The following is a 17,640-nucleotide window of genomic DNA, read 5'->3' as shown; positions in this document are numbered from 1 at the left end:
TTATTTATGAGTAATATTACTCCTGCTGGTCAGAGAATATTAATTTTATAATTTACTCCTTGTAAAGTGAAGCTGTAATTATTTTCAGATTGTCGATCCTGAAGGTGACGTAACAAAGCCACCTAAACAATGGGTAAATCTTCCTTGGCCAGTACGTGGGTCTAAGAACAGTAGTAGTGCAACTGGGGGACACATATATTACCCACCTACCTTGGAGCCTAATATTATGAGACGTATGTCTCCTGAAGATAGAATACAACATTTAAAACCAGAATCAGGACAGATTGTTACAAACAGCCCTACTACAGAAGATGATGACGAGTGGGATATTGTTTCTGATCCAAACAGTGAAGGTGGTTTCAAACTAGTTAAGAAATCAGGTCAATCACAACCATCAACTACTCAGCGAGTAGTAGACAGTGATGCTATTATCTTCCCAGATGATCCAGTGTTCAATGTTTCACAAGAACCTTCAACAAATGTACTTGGTTATGGAATGGGAAGTGGTTCGATAATTAGCACAGGAGTTTCTGTAGCTAATACTCCTCAACGGCCTTCCTCAGTTGTTTTGGGAACTGGAATATCAGGTGCTTCAATTGTAGGAAAAGGTGTTTCTGTAGGAAATCGATCTCAGAGATTTTCAAGTAATGTTCTAAGTAAAGGATTACAGAGTGGTGCTAGTGCTTCTTCAAAAATTGCAACAGTTACAGGACGACAACCTCAGACATCTCACTGGAATATTGGTCCAGCGGTTGCTACAGTACAAGGAAACCATTCACCATCAGCCAATAACAGTGATTCAGAAGAAGATTTAATTGGGGCTGAATCTAATGTTGGCTGGGGAGTTTCTGCTGCAAATCAACCAGAATTACAATTTTTACCAGCAGCACATTGGTATGCTTCTTCATCTGCTGTTAATGAGAATTTGACGTCAGTTGGTGATGGAATTGAATCTGCAAGTGGACATAAGTCATCATCGTCCTTGGGTTCAACAGTAGTTACTGCAAATTCTTCTGTGTCATCGTAAGTATACAATATGCAGGGGCAAGTATTTATGGAGATTAATTTTATCATATGTTTTTTATTTATTTATTTCTTCCTGTAACCACTACAGGTTGCCATTGGCAAAGAGTACCATGGTACGATAAATAGAGTAAATGCTTTGAGGCTTAGTGATACATTGTTGTTAGAGTGAAGAATAACAATTTGAATTAGATTGAAACACATGATAATAAACGAAGTAACGTTAAGAAGATGCGAATTAAAGTCATGGTCCATATGCATGATGCCTGAAAATAGTTATTGATCCTTTGGGTGTAGCAGGCCAAAAGATTTACAGAAGTCGACTAGAAACCGGAGTATAGTCCCACGGGCTTCTATCATTAGTTCCGTAATGACGATGGATTCCAGATGGTATTTGTACTTATAAGGCAGGCTTTAGTCCTACAAGGGCTGTAATGCCACAGATGATGATGATGATTTGTACTTATACAAATTGATGGAAAGTTCATATATATTCCTTTTTTCCTCGTGTACTACTTCTGTTCATGCAATTCGAATCTCACAGTAGGGTCTATGATGTAACCTTCAAGAGAGGGAGGTTTAAATGCAATTATGTCGATTCTTCGATTACTACCTCACTGGATATGCTGTGTACTTTTTCATATACTGAATAACCTTTGTTCCTTAAGGCAGTTGTTATTATAGATTTTACTGTATGATGCCGCGTATTTCGTAGAAGTTCACCGTGTGGACAGGCCCCCAGGACATGGGCAAGGGTTTCAACTTCCCTGTCACAACGTCGACAGAGGTTACTGCCCGAAGACCTGCCAGGTACACTATGCACAACTGACACATTCGCATTCATCTTGATCACTTCCCTCCACTCACTACAGGAGAGACCCTTGTGATTCCGGATCCACTTATTGGCCGGGGCATATTGTTGGTATAAGAGCTCGTCTTTACCTTTATCTTTTTTCTGGCTCCAGTTCTCAAACGCTTTTTCTCTTAATACTTGCCGTACCTTTCGCGTATCTACAGTGCTGTATTTGTCTAAAATATTTAGTGATTCGATGATATTGAGTGCTGTTAGACTAGATGTAATTTCTTGGGATAATTGTCTTGTAGCATGTAGGAAGGAATTATTGGATATAAGCAATATCTTACATATCTTATATGTTGTAAGTGTAATTCCCATGCTGAACAAAATAAACCTGATCCCTTGAATTTTGTGTCTGTATACAACATGTCTGTAGGAATTTCATTAGGCAGTTGCAGTATTTCTTTCAGCACACCCCTTATAATAATATCTGCATCCACTATGAATTTATTATAAATTTTTTGTGGAGGCATTGTCTGAAATGGATATATTAGACTAGGACAGATTGAGGTGTTAATGATGTTGTATTTTTGATCCGCTTGTAAGTGTGGTGAAGAAATAAGCAATTCTACATTTGTTCTTAGTTTAGTCAATGTTGAAAGAGGATCAAAATTAATCTCGTCATAAAAATTGATTCCTAGATAGTGAATGAAGTCACCTCTTTGCAAACCAGCTATTTCATTTCCAGACGAGATGTGGAAATTTTCTTCAAACAGTTAACTTTTTAATACATATGCTTTTATACTTGTTAATGTTAATATGTAGTCCGATTTCATGGAATTGTTGAACTGCGTGATTGAAGAATGTTAAAGCGGATTTTTTTCTTTACCAATGATAACAATATCATCTGCGAAGACCATTACAGTTAATTGGTCTTCAGATGGACTTAAGTTAAATCCATACTGAGAAGTCATGCAGTGTTCACTTAGTTCGTTCAAAATATGGGCAATGCATAGATTGAAAAGAGTAGGTGACAAAGGGGAACCTTATAACATATCTCTGACTATGGTGATGGGTTTTGTTTTACCATTGTTAGATTGATATTGCCTGTCTGTAAGCTGAAGACCAGATTTGTGAGTTTAGTTGGAATTGATAATGTGTTTAAGGTATTTCTTTAAGTGGTTATGACCTATGTTATCAAAAGCTTTCCTTATACCAATGAAAATAACAGCCAGATCTTTTGCATTTGTTTTGGCTTCACGTAGCAGAGAATCTAGAATTGCAGTGTTGATGTGAGTACCAGAGGAGTTGGTGAAACCTCTTTGGTTGGGGTTAAAACTCACGAATTCGCGGATACGTCAGTCAATTACACGTTCAATTACTCTTCTGATCACTGAACATATTGTGATAGGCCTCCACTTTGTTAAATCCATTGTATCACTACCTTTATGGATTAATATGGTTCGGGCTTGTTTAAACTTGGAGGGTACGAAGCCAGTTTTTATCATTCATGTAGCGATGGAAGCTATTATTTCTGTTGCTGTTTTATTTTTAATTACTCTCACAATGATGTGATCAGGGCCAGGCATTGTATCTACTGCATACTCCTTAGGGCTGTCTCAATTTCTCCAGTACTTACTGTTTCCATGAACATGTCATCCATTTCAATTTGTTCATCTACTTCTAGGGTGGAAGAATATTCAGTGCGATCCATATGATCAGGCTGTCTGTGTGTATAAGAAAAGTATTTAAATATAGCTTCAGTTGAAACATTGGTGTTCGTGGAGATTGTTGGAGATTGATTTGTATTCTTGGCAGAAATTAATGAAAATTTTGGAAAATACAATTATTTTGGAATTGGAGTATTAACTCAGTATGAATATTACTTTCTAAATAATTAACATTAAGGGTTCGTTGATTCTGATAATGGTGCAATATATTAGAGAATATTTGTTGAATTGAGACTGTATTTAACACACATTCATTAAAAACGAAAAAAACTTGCAGCCCTCAAATTAACACTTTCAAATTATTAATGAAGTATGAATTCTCCGTCATTTGAGTTCACTAATGTAATCATAACACCTGAAATACCATGTAAAGTAGGCTACAAGTAGGCTATAACAAATTCAAATGAAAAAAAAAATCTGAAAAAAAAAAAAAAAAACACTATAAAACGACGCAATAGTAATAATTTGCAAATGTGTTCATATTTCGCTATCAGAACTCTATTTCGCGATTTGTCGCGATTGTTTTATCCGCATATTATTAATCAGTATCACTAACTTCGTAAAGATTAGTAAAAATCTATTGTATGTCTATTATGTCGTGATTTTCGTGATCTCCATAAATACCCGGCCCTGACAATATGAAACTTGGAAGTAACCTCATGGAGCATTAAATAGCACATTAATATATTCATTCATGGATCATCGCCATGATAACTCAGTACTAGAGTGCTAGACTAATAAGCCATGGGATCTGAGTTCAATCCTGATTTACCCTTAGTTTGTAACTTGTGTTGGGCAAGCCCCATGATCCAGACAGCACAGGGTTTTTTTCTGAGTACTCTGGTTTCTCTGTGACATTCCATCACCATCATCATCCATTACGTGTAGCTAAAATGAAGATCCACCGCCTATGGTACACTCTGGATAGTCTCTGACAAACTAAATGGTCTACGCTTCTTGGCACTAGCAACATCTATGAGCCACTCACAGAGTTGGGGCGAATAATGACAAGTAAAGGGCCCTGTCACTAAAAAAAAAAAAACATCCATGGCAACTTATTTTATGTCACACCAATAGTCGAATGCCTAGAACATTAACTTCAGATGCTTTAGTTTCCAGATTAAAATAAGGCAAGCACCATTGGAATTTGAGGTGGAACGAACCAGTATCAGGACAGATTTCCTTGGCTTTTTCGACTATATTTATTCCAACTTGGCTTAATCATCGCTGTTGTTTTCCCAGTATCATTATAATCACCCTCGTCATGTCATCATCATAGTTATTATCTTTGTCATGATTCTCATCGTCGATATAGTTGTCATTATTATTACTTACCCCATCATTGTTGTAGTAATAATCATCGTCACCATAATCTCATCATCATCATCATCATCATCATCATCATCATCATCATCATTTATCATAATCTTGTGATCGAGGGCATCATGCCTTGGACTAGCATTATGGAATGAGCACTGGCTCTAGTCTTCTTGAGGAAAGAAATTTTCTCATGAAATTTCAGCCAGTAAGCCTATATTGAACTGTTGCCCACTCAGCATCGTAGTGAATGTGGGGAGCTATAGTGAGTAGTGAAATTTGATTTTGCAAGCCAGCTATACTGGCTGGGGAACCATTGTGCTAACCACACATGGATGTGATCCAGCTGTCAGCTGGTAGATCTTGATGCTCCATGGGCAGTTACACAAAGGATTTTTTTTTTTTTTTTTGTTCATCATCTTACCATCGACATCATTATTGTCCTAATCATTATCGTGAAACATCACCTATAACATATGTATTTTATTTTTTTTTATTGGGTTATTTTATGACGCTATATCAACATCTAGGTTATTTAGCGTCTGAATGAAATGAAGGTGATAATGCCGGTGAAATGAGTCCGGGGTCCAGCACCGAAAGTTACCCAGCATTTGCTCGTATTGGGTTGAGGGAAAACTCCGGAAAAACCTCAACCAGGTAACTTGCCCCGACCGGGATTCGAACCCGGGCCACCTGGTTTCACGGCCAGACGCGCTAACCGTTACTCCACAGGTGTGGACTATAACATATGTAATTGGTATAAGTCTGGAAACGGATTTTGCTTAGTATGACACCATTCTAAAACTGACATAAGCAAGTATTAACCTGCTTAACTATATTTCAGCACATCAGTTTTCAGCAATAAAATCTTGCGACTTATACATTACATTACAGATGTAATTTATTGGTTTATCTTATAATAAGTGCTGGAACTGTCAATTTCTGGAAATATAGCACTATACCTTTTTATGATTCCTTCATAATATACAATACGAATCATAAAATAAATGAAGATTCGCTGTTCTAATGTGCACTGTATTGCCACGAAATAAACTGAATTGCCGTGGAGTCAACTGTATACAGATCTCGTATTATATCTTTGCCTTTGTGCAACACCACAGTTTGCAGGGAGGGGGGAAGAGAGACAGCAGAAGGTTGTACTAATCTGTGAGATAAAGTATGACTAAACTCTCACCTTACACTAGTCAAGCAATGGCCAGAGCATTGAAATGAAGACAACCGGATGTCTTTTGTTTTGCTTTTAGTACTCTGATGCCCACGATCAAGATAAGCAATTTGAAACTCAATGATCAGTCACTGGCAGAGACATAATAAAACATCTGCACTAACGCTCTAATCTTGACATCCCTTCAGTCTGTGTTATCTGTCTACATTTCACAACACAAAACATTCCCACGATCAATCCAGAGGAAATGTAAGTTACACAGTATTTCCGTGGTAGTTGTCTTTGATATATAACACAAAAAGGCCGACGATATTTACCTGGATGAAACCTGTTTCCTGGCAAACGCTGTGAATATATTACTCTTATATACTACCGTACTATTTATATGCATACACAAATATACAGATGAATAATTTTAGTCAGATATTTTACAGTACCGATATCCTAAGTTATGACAGAATACAAGTTTTAAGAAATGAGCACCAAACTTACAGAAGAAGAATATGGGCTGAAATATTTAAATGGCAAGTCAGATGTCACGAACATTTGTCTTAGATGTAATTCTGTAAATTAACTATTTTATATATTTAAAATACCTAAATTCATTTTAATGAAGAGAAAAGTATGAGTAATATGTACAGTAAGTACAAATACAATTTGAAAATTCACATTATTTGACTCCAAAAGCTGTAGGCATTCCATGAATTGAAAAAAGCTTTTGGATTATATTAGAAAAGTGGTTAGAAGCAGTTGAATTGTTATAACATTATCAGTTGCCAATAATAGTACGGTATCAACAACATATGATAAAATAAAAATTTTAAATGTTTAAAATAAGACATTATTTAGGTTAAAAGATAAGTGAATATATATATATTGGTTAATTACAGTGATCCTACGAAATGCCCATTTGGCGCCACAGGACAGTATGCATATCGACCAGATTGTCGACAGTTCCTCAATTGCTGGAAAGGAAGAGGTATAGTCCAGGTTTGTGCTCCTGGAACTCTTTTCAACCCTGATACACGAGAATGCGACTTCCCAAGCAAGGTTAAATGCTTGGAAACAACACAAGATGATCGTTGGAGTAACATCGAACCAGACATAACAGGTAGGCCTACGTAGTAAACAATCCGAGCAACTACTCAGTTTTTCTCAACATTCCTATTAATTCACAAACCTACTGCTTTCCCCTTCACAATCGACAACAACAATTGATTTAAAATAATATATGAATCAATTTTGTCATTTTTTAATTTATCAATCGCCATTTCAAGATCGATTTGGTCTAGGAAATTGATTACAAAACCAACTGTCTTTCCTTTCACAATCTACAACAAAAGCTGATTTAAAATTATATATGAATCAATTTTGTCATTTTTCAATTTATCAATCGCCATTTCCACATCGATTTGATCTGGAGGTTCGATGTAAGACTCTGTCTGTAGTTGTTGGGCTTCACTTACCTGACTATTATTTCCATTACCAATAACAAAGCTCCATGTTTTGGTTTCATTTCAGCTGATGATTGTAGGGAAGTAACAGTAAGATGATTTTATAAAAACATTTCTCAGAACATATTTTTCTATAGAAAAGAAGATAAAAATATAAAATCTTGGAAGATCAATACCAACCTAAACATTTTACAAAACTTAATATATGAAGGTGATGATGATGATGATGATTATATTATTATTATTATTATTATTATTATTATTATTATTATATCTGTTCACAGTAGAAAGACGTAGTGGGAGGGAAGGTCGGATGCTAGGGAATACACCAGCACCTTGGAATGCAGTCAGACCTGTTGTACAACCACCCACCTCTGCACCACAGGTGAAGAAAGATTGTCCAATGGCTGGCGGAACAGGGCTTGCACCACATCCAACTGATTGCAGAAAATTCTTCAATTGTTGGATGGGTACTGCTCACACGCAACAATGTGGACCTGGCACCCTTTTCAATCCACGAACTTTAGTGTGTGACTTCCCTTATAATGTGGTCTGTGCTACCACTACATCTACAACTACTACTACCCCTACAAGTAAGTTATTACTACTACTACTACTACTATCTCTGCTGCTGCTTAGCCACTACTGCTACTGCTACCACTACTACCACTATCACCACCACCACTACTACCACTATCACTACCATTGCTGCTGCTGCTGTTACTGCTATCAGAAGCAAGTCGCTACTGTAGGATTGCTGTCATCAGTTTGTGGTTAAATTACAAACCTTCCAACTTCCATGCACAATGCGTGAGTCACCCGCAATTATATAGCGTTCAAATTAAAAAAATACCATTGGGTATATAGACTTCGTTTTAGTGGACATCCCCCTCTTGGTAATATAACTAAAATAAGTTATTTACGTATTTTCTAACGTACATAAAATAACGGAAGTAAACTTGTTTCATTTATTCGGTTATTGGAAATACAACGAACATTATTCCCCACATATCTTACTTTCTCCTTAAAAACTGTTTATTGATTCCTAAATTTAACTGCTTTTTGCGGACTACCCATATATGGTCGTTTCCATCCTTCCTCTGTCAAGCTGACAATATGCTACTTCATTACCGTACTTGGAAATTTTATTTAATATTTCTCTTAGTGACAGCAGTTGTATTCAAACTTCTCCTCCTAGCCTGGCATTAGAAAACAACAACAACAACTTCTCTACCTATTAAATTTGATGGGTTAGGTATTAGAAAATTGAGTGATATTTGTACGTCGGGTTTTTTAGCTTTTGCGCATGGGGTTTTTGACCGAATCAAATCTATTTTTCCATCTTACAGTGATTCGGTTCAGATCCCTTTTGTACAGAAGGCTTTGGTTCGGTGGGGTGAGGTTTCCAGTAACTCTGATCCTCCGTCTTTTCCAGCAGTTCAAAAGCATTGGGATGAAATATTAATCTCTCTTGTCAAAGAGTCTCTTCAATCATCTTTTTCTTCAGATACAGATTGTGCTCGTTTTTTGGCTCTCAAACAAAATGTTTCAGGGTCTTGGCTTTACGCAATTCCTTTCCCTGACATCAGTACCCTTATGGATCTAAAGTTTCCGAGGCTTTACGCCTCAGTTGCAAAATCTGTCACATTCATAAATTTATCTGTGGCAATATTGTAGATTCTTATGGCCACCATGCTTTCAATTGTGTCATAAGTAAGGGTCATCTCTCTCGTCATTCATCACTTAATGATATCATTAAAAGAGCATTAATATCCTCAGGGATTACATCCATCTTAGAACCTTCCAGGATCAGACAGCAAAAGACCCGATGATCTAGCTCTAGTCCCATGGCATGTAGGTAAATCCTTAAATTGGGATTTCACATGTGTGGATACACTCGCCCCTTCTCATCTGTCTTCAACTTCTAAGACACCAGGATCTGCAGCAGAGTGCCACTCCCAGTAAACACCATAAATATAAACATCTTTCAGATAATTATATTTTTATCCCTTTTGCGGTTGAAACGTTTGGATCATGGTGTAGGGAAGCTAAATCTGTTATCTTCACCATAGGCAGAAGTTTAGTGCAACTTTCTGGGCCCCTCGAAGCAATCATTATCTACGTCAGTGCATTGGTATTGACATTCAGCGCAATAATGTAACAAGTATTCTTGCAACCTTTCCTGAGTCCTCTTATTTCAATGAAATTTTCTTTCTTTAATTAATTAATTTCATCCATATGTACCTTAAACTATTTTATGATATTTAGTACCTATTTACATCAAAGCCACCGGCGTGGCTCAGTTGGTTAAGGCGCTTGCCTGTCAGTCTGAAGTTGCACTTGGGCGCGGGTTCGATTCCAGCTTGGGCTGATTACCTGGTTGGGTTTTTTCCGAGGTTTTCCCCAACCGTAAGGTGAATGCCAGGTAATCTATGGCGAATCCTCGGCCTCATCTCGCTATCACCAATCTCATCGACGCTAAATAACCCCGTAGTTGATCATCGTCATTAAATAACCAAATAAAAAACAAAACTATTTACATCAATGTATCATATTGTATTTTATTATACTTTGAACTATGTAGACAGCATTTACGTTCATGCTCATGACATTTAATATTAATTATTGTAATTTGTTGAATTTGTTAATGCAATTTTATCTTTTTATTATTCAACAATAAAAAAAAAACAGAAGACAGACAAATATATAGTCCTAACTCCATTTATGAGCAATATAACGCATTTATATTTGAAACAATGCTTAGCTTACAGTAGGCTAGATTTACTTCTGTTGTTTTATATACGTCAGAAAATACGTAAATAACATATTTTAGTTACCGGTACTGGTATATTTTAAAAAAAGGGGAATGTCCGCTAAGAAGACGCCAATATACTCAATGGTATTTTCTAAACTGTTAACTCTCTATAGCTCACAAATTCTGCTTTCCCTCATTGACATAATCATTGTGATTTATTAACTTTCGTGTTTAATGTTGTGTTGTTATTATTATCATTATTAAAGTGAAACTGGAAAAGATCGAGAAGTATAGGAGAGAGAGAAAGTGTATAAGCACATGTGTAGAATAAAATATATTTATAGGAAGTGAGAATAGTGACAATGGACTAGGTGTAAGTAGTGAGAAAGTGAAAGTGAGCGCAAAATAAGAATGAGTGAAAATAGCGAGAAAGGGTTAAAAGAAGTGAACAAGTGACAGCATAAAATTAGTACTAACATTTGAACGTTGGAACAGTAATTGAATAAAAGGTCAAAAAAACAAATAGGTCAAATAATTCAATAATATAATAATTTATAGAGAAAAATTGAAATTGAGATTTTTAGTGAATAGTAGTTAGAGGAAAAGGGGGGTGTGAAAGAAGTATATAATATTAGATATATTAGGATTAATGAACAAGTAAGAGAATAGCAAATGAAATGTAGGAGAAATACTGAAGGGGAGATTGACCAAGTAACAAAAAAAGTACATAGTGTAATTGGGAGTATTTGTGTAGACGTGTACTGCAAATAATGTGTTATTGTAATAATATGTTAATGGTGGCACCGGATACAGAAATGTGAGGTACACCATTACATGTAAAGAAGTGCTGTGAAGAAATATATATATATATCATATTATCATTATTGTTATTAAAATGATGTCCCTTACTAAATTCTCAAGTGCACATTCCACCTTTCGAAAGTTGGTAGGTTTGATATTACTCATACATGTGCATCACGATTGTCAAGAATAACATATGTACTTTTTATATTTATATATGAAGACTTCACCGTCTTCAATGAATAATCAATGACTACATGTAGTCATACATGTAGATTCCTATTATTTGAGAAAAATTCGTTCCGGCACCAGGAATCGAACCTAGAACTTCTCAGCTTTGCGTGCTGAGCGCTTTTTCCATCTGAGCTATGTCGGGACCCGACTCACGGAATTGGCCGAACTTTTCTCCTTTGTAGCATCAATAGCCTACTACCTGCATTTTAGACTTGTAAGTCATATTGCAGGAGAACGTACTTAAATGACTTTTTATGGCCATTTTCGACAACAGTTTATGAATCACTGTTAACATTGATATATACTTTTTGTATTCATATATGAAGACCTCGCCATCTTCATTGAATAAATCAATGACTATATGTAGTCATACGTGTAGTTGAAAAGTGTGCTCAGCATGCAAAGCTGAGACGTCCTGGGTTCGATTCCCGGTGCCAGAACGGATTTTTCTCCAATCATAGGAATGACATAAGATGTTTAGTCCAGTGTTTTGCCGATACAGCTGAGTGCTGGATCACTATTACTGCTGCTGATATTCTTCTCCCTCTCTTTCTTTTATTTCTCGCCTTCTAATTTCTCTTCCCCTGTTTTTAGAAACGTGTCAGAAATGTTGTACAAATGTCAATCAAAATATAAATCTGTTTGTTGCAGCTATTAACCAAATTATTCAGTTTTTAACTTAAAACGTTATTCTTGAGGTTGAGATGAAATGGATAAAATGTTGCGGAACTTTCAACATATGACGTCACTTAGCAATGGCGATGAGTTACGTCACTCTATTCTGACGTCACTTGCTTGACAACGAATCAGACACTTGCATTGAACCAGTATGGTGTTTGTTAGAGATATGAATTATAGTTCTTATTTCTCTTATCGTAGGTCAATACTCTAATAGCTTTCCAACAAACCAGTTCAAGTTATTCTATTGTAATGATGCATATTCAATAAAGAAATAAAGGAAAAATCATTAATAATACAGAACATAAATTTCATTAAATTTATTTCACTCTGACTCATATTCACAATGCTTGTAAATTAAATAAGGACCAGTTCTTTAAAATCTAGATAATTATCACAATAACTCTCACTCGAGAGCATACGTTTTACGCAATTACAGGGATTCTATGAATCTTCTGTCACTTTTTTTGTTCTGACAGTTTTTAAAACCTGCAAATGATCCCGTCCATGATAATGCAGTCATTTTGGGATGCCTTTTGCTAGAGAACAACGAACGAAAAACAGCAAGCACCAGAGTTTGGAGACATTAACTCCACTTGGGAACAAGCAACAAATCAAGAAGAGAATACGTTGGTCTGTGTCCCCTTAACACTGGCCATGACTGTCTCGCAGGCCATCTTAAAAGGATAAGCATTTTATAATCAGAAGAGTGTATGATAGACTAAGGACCTAATACCAAGACGGACAAAGAATACTTGCAATATTCAGGGTGTGAATTAACGAGGGGTATGGGGGGGATTTCTCCCCCTGTGGGAAAGTTATCCCCCTCTCATAAATTCATATTAACCTCCTGCCAGGGATAACTTCTATCCCCCTCACAAAATATAATTGTTTTAATACGAGTATATGTATTTTATAAAGTATAAAGTAAGCAAAGAAAATAATAATAGTATTTATGTATTATCATCATTGGCAAGCTGACAACAATCAATAACTTAGGAATTACACATCTTATCTTAAGCCTACTCGTGGATATAATTATTATTATGATCAAGATGCAAGACAAGAAACTCAGTGCAATCAAGTGTTCAGCCGTATCGAATGAGGATAATAATTATTTTATGTATGGTATTCTCTATCTAGGATTCTATCCACCCCTCATCACAAATCTTAATTCGCACCCTGGCTATACTGCAGAAAACTTCATCTGGCACATAAGGTGACGAAGAACATCTACAAACTAAACTGGGATGCCAGAGAGCTGATGGAATGAAATCCAAGCTAGCCATAAGCTACAGTCGCTTTCTACATTCCCTTCTTGTATTCTCAAAGTTGTTATGGTTCACGTCTTCATACTTGAGTATTTTACGAGGCACATTTTAATAGTAATCTCATATTATTTTCAGATATTGGACACCTTATAAGAGAGAGTCGCCTAGCAGGTCCCACATTGTCCTCCAGACATGCAATAAATTCTAATTCAGGAAAATCAACAACGACATCTACCACCACCACTACTACTGCTGCACCAATTACAAGAGGAAAAGTAGACTGTCCAATGCCAGGAGGCACAGGATTTGCTCCCCATCCTACAGACTGCAGCAAGTACCTTAATTGTTGGAGAGGTACCACACATACTCAGCAGTGTGGACCAGGAACTCTTTTTAATCCACAAACCTTAGTTTGTGACTTTCCTTACAATGTGAATTGCGTAACATCTACTTCAAGTACAGCAGGTGAGTAACATAAGATACATTTTCATGAATGTCGGCTTGGGTAGATGTTATCTTGTTGTTATAAAACATTTCACGATATAAAAGACACATTACACTGGTCAACAAAATTAAACATATTCTTGTTTAAAGATAACGAATGGGTGGTTCTTATAGCATTTTTCGTGCTTATTTCACATCTGTTTTCAAAATTTTTGTTATCTGTGACCTCTGATACCTTTTTCTGTGTCACTGCAGCTTGATGAGTTACGATCCACAGTCAGAAATAAATGAGGCCAGTATTCCTTAATCAGGTTTCAACATATCTAAACCAGCAGTATGCTATCTCTAATATACATATTCAAGAATTGAATTGAGGTGTAGTAGCGTAAGAAGAAAGTTGTGTGCAGTCGGAAGTTGATTTTTCTGAGTTACATTGAAGAGCAAGATTAGACCGGATTTGATGAGAGGTTTGCTAAGTGACAGGCCGAGGTCTGTGACTGTGACAGATAGCTCCGCGATCTGCAACAGGTAGCAGCAGTGATTTCATGATATTCTCACGTTCCAAGGTGGTGTTTACCAGTGGCAGCTCAAGGTACTTTTTCTGATTAGTGCCAGGACTTCCAAGTTAGAAAAGAAAAGTAACAATAATTCACTGGTCAACAATGATTTTGTTAAATGTACAATTTCTGCTGTTTCATATATAATGTCATCTGCTGATTCCAAAAACGAAATCAGAATTTTTCTACCACCCACCATTTTTTTGTAATTCTAGAAAAATTGATTTATTTTTATTGCTATATACAGTCCTTAACATGCTAATGGAAAAAAAAAAATATTTCAAATATTTCATTTTATTGCTTTAACAGTTGTGACCTATAACTTTACATCACTGTTGCTTGTGAAGTTAGAATTCATAAAAATAAATTTTATTCCTCATAAGACTGCGAGAGTTAGTATTAATTCTCAGTTGAGTTGGAAATTACAATCATGAAACAAGTTTCATAACCCGTGTTTCTTTGTTCTAATTTTAAGTTTGGTAAAAGTATCTTATAAAGTGAAACATACCTCGAAATATTGTGTAAATTACAAATAAATTTTGTTACGTTTGTGATTAATTAACTTTGAAAGCATACAGGTGAATTTTACTACACTAGTTAAAAGAGCTTATGAGTGTTCTTTTGATTGCAAAACAGATGAGGATACGAACTGGGCTCCTGAAATTTTTTGTGCTCCATGTAATTCTATTAGCCTAACCAGATGACTGAAAGGATCCCGTCATATGCCTTTTCCAGTTCCAGTGATATGCCCAGAACCTAAGGATCATTTAATAGACTATTACTTTCTATGAACCACAGATCAGAATATTACAGAGAACTTGTCAGTGAGCCGATTCAGAACTATAACGTGATGGGGTGTCATGTATCTCTTAAAATAACTTCTTGGATTCTCATCTATTTTTTTCCTTCCTCATAACCTTTGGGTAGTGAGCGATGAACATGGGGAGCATTTTCATCAGGATTTTTCTGAAATGGAAAGGCGCTACCAGGAAAAATGGAGCCCAAATATTCTGTTAGACTACTGCTGGACACTCAAAAGAAATGTTTCTCAAGTGAAGTAGGCCTATAGCCTAAAATCTATTTCACACACATTTTAGGTAAATAAATATGATTTTAGGTAAAATGTTACAAGGTATCGGTACTAGAAAAGTTTGAAGTACATTTCATATAATTACTCAAAAACCCTGAGTGATACAAAAATTTTGAAAACAGACTTGAAATAAGCACGAAAAATGCTATAAGAATCACCCATTCATTATCTTTTAACAAAGAATATGTTTAATTTTATTGACCAACGTAATGTGTCTTTTATATCGTGAAATGTTTTATAACAACAAGAGTAGTAAGAGTAATAATAGTAATAGTAGTAATAGTAATAATACTAATAAAACTAATAAATGTAGCAATAGCATACCTGTTTTTTTTTTTAAATGGGACATGACAGTTAAGTGGCTGAGCTTGAAACTACAGCACTATGTTGCCAATAGGGACTACCACACTGTCAGCTGGTAGGATTGACGTTAGGTGGCTGATGTTAAAACATTCATCAACAATTAACGTGAAGATAGAAAAACAATACAAAAATCGACAGAGAATAAGAGACGAAATGTATCAATGCTAACATTAGGTGCACAATAATTGTCGCCATGAGAGCTGTTGAGCACTCACACGTGGAAACTGTAACTCTGACAACTTAACCATTGTTACTATAGCAACAGGCCTGTCATGCTATGTGACATTCAGTTGTTTTTCTGATCGCAGCGCTAAAGACAGGTAGGCCAATAGTAGAGATGATAATAATAATGATAATAATAATAATAATAATAATAATAATAATAATAATAATAATAATAATAATAGTAGTAATGGAAAGAGTGAGTGAAGCAAGAATGATGCTGAAACTGATCAAGAAGGGGAAAAGGAATTGGTTGGGTCACTGGCTGAGAAGAAACTGCCTACTGAAGGATGCACTGGAAGGAATGGTGAACGGGAGAAGAGTTCGGGGTAGAAGAAGATATCAGATGATACTTACTTACTTACTTACTGGCTTTTAAGGAATCCGGAGGTTCATTGCCGCCCTCACATAAGCCCACCATTGGTCCCTATCCTGAGCAAGATTAATCCAGTCTCTATCATCATATCCCACCTCCCTCAAATCCATTTTAATATTATCTTCCCATCTACGTCTCGGCCTCCCCAAAGGTCTCTTTTCCTCCGGCCTCCCAACTATCACTCCATATGCATTTCTGGATTCGCCCATACGTGCTACATGCCCTGCCCATCTCAAACGTCAGGATTTAATGTTCCTAATTATGTCAGGTGAAGAATACAATGCGTGCAGTTCTGCGTTGTGTAACTTTCAGATATCAGATGATAGACGACATTAAGATATATGGATCATATGAGGAAACAAAGAGGAAGGTAGAAAATAGCAAAGACTGGAGAAAGCTGGGTTTGCAGTGAAAGACCTGCCCTTGTGCAGAACACTAAATGAATGAATGAATAATAATAATAATAATAATAATAATAATAATAATAATAATAATAATAATAATAAACAGTGGCGGCTCGTGGGAATTGAATACAGGGGGCCTGCATACAAAAATAAACCATGCAACTTACCTTATTTAAAGATTAGTTCCATGCGCCTTGTCTTGTAGGTTGCAAACTTTTGAATCATCTTCTTATTAAAATCCGTCGTTTAATCTTGTCGTTTAACATAGTCTTTACAATGGAAAACATAGCTAATGTGGTCAGTCTCTCTTCTCTCATCGTACTTCTAAGATAGGATTTTACTCTCTTCAAACACGAAAAGCAACGTTCTGGTTCGGAAGTTGTCATTGGTATGGTGATAGCTATGCGTAATAGTTTCACAACTTCTGAAAATGAGGTCTGCAAGTTCTCAGAAGAAACTGCAAGAGCTTGACTGCATCACTGATATTTCTGAATTCTTGTCTCTGATACAGCACAGTGAGTTCCGTTTTTAGTTTGTCTTTATCGAACATTAGAAAAAGCTTCACACATACATTTAGGTCATTTTCGGGAAATGAGCTTTTGTAGCATTCAAATTTTTCTTGACACAGAAGAGATGGTAATATCAGATGATCTATGAACTAGAATCAGGTGTTAGCTTGTATGATAATGAGGTCACACACTTCCTTGGCTGCCGCAATCCTTGTCTGAATCCCTTCGACCTTATGACGCTTTTTAGGGTTTTCATTTTCACAGATCTCGCTGCTCAACTGTGCACTGTTCCGTGTTGTCTGTATGGCATTAACAAAGTTTGATATGCAGAGTCGGCCTCGGTAGCATAGTCGGTTGCGGGTTCGATCCCGGCCCAGGTCGATGGCATTTAAGTGTCTTTAAATGAGACAGGCTCATGTCAGTAGATTTA

At 36.2% G+C, this 17,640-nt stretch overlaps 1 protein-coding gene across 3 annotated transcripts in view; it reads left to right on the top strand.

Moving 5' to 3' along the window:
- The window catches only part of teq (Tequila), a 103,555-nt gene that overhangs the window by 8,976 nt on the left and 76,939 nt on the right, over positions 1–17,640 (top strand). For 2 of the 3 annotated variants that reach the window (XM_069823998.1, XM_069823997.1), the window contains exons 2-5: positions 89–1,023; positions 6,943–7,163; positions 7,791–8,099; positions 13,381–13,710. In XM_069823998.1, the coding sequence (XP_069680099.1) occupies positions 89–1,023; positions 6,943–7,163; positions 7,791–8,099; positions 13,381–13,710 (1,795 nt within the window). The remainder of the gene's footprint in view (positions 1–88; positions 1,024–6,942; positions 7,164–7,790; positions 8,100–13,380; positions 13,711–17,640) is intronic. The other variant, XM_069823999.1, reaches the window with a different exon arrangement.

This window comes from Periplaneta americana, chromosome 4 (assembly GCF_040183065.1).
Source record: "Periplaneta americana isolate PAMFEO1 chromosome 4, P.americana_PAMFEO1_priV1, whole genome shotgun sequence".
NCBI lineage: Eukaryota > Metazoa > Arthropoda > Insecta > Blattodea > Blattidae > Periplaneta > Periplaneta americana.
This window is presented reverse-complemented; position numbering and strand designations above follow the sequence as displayed.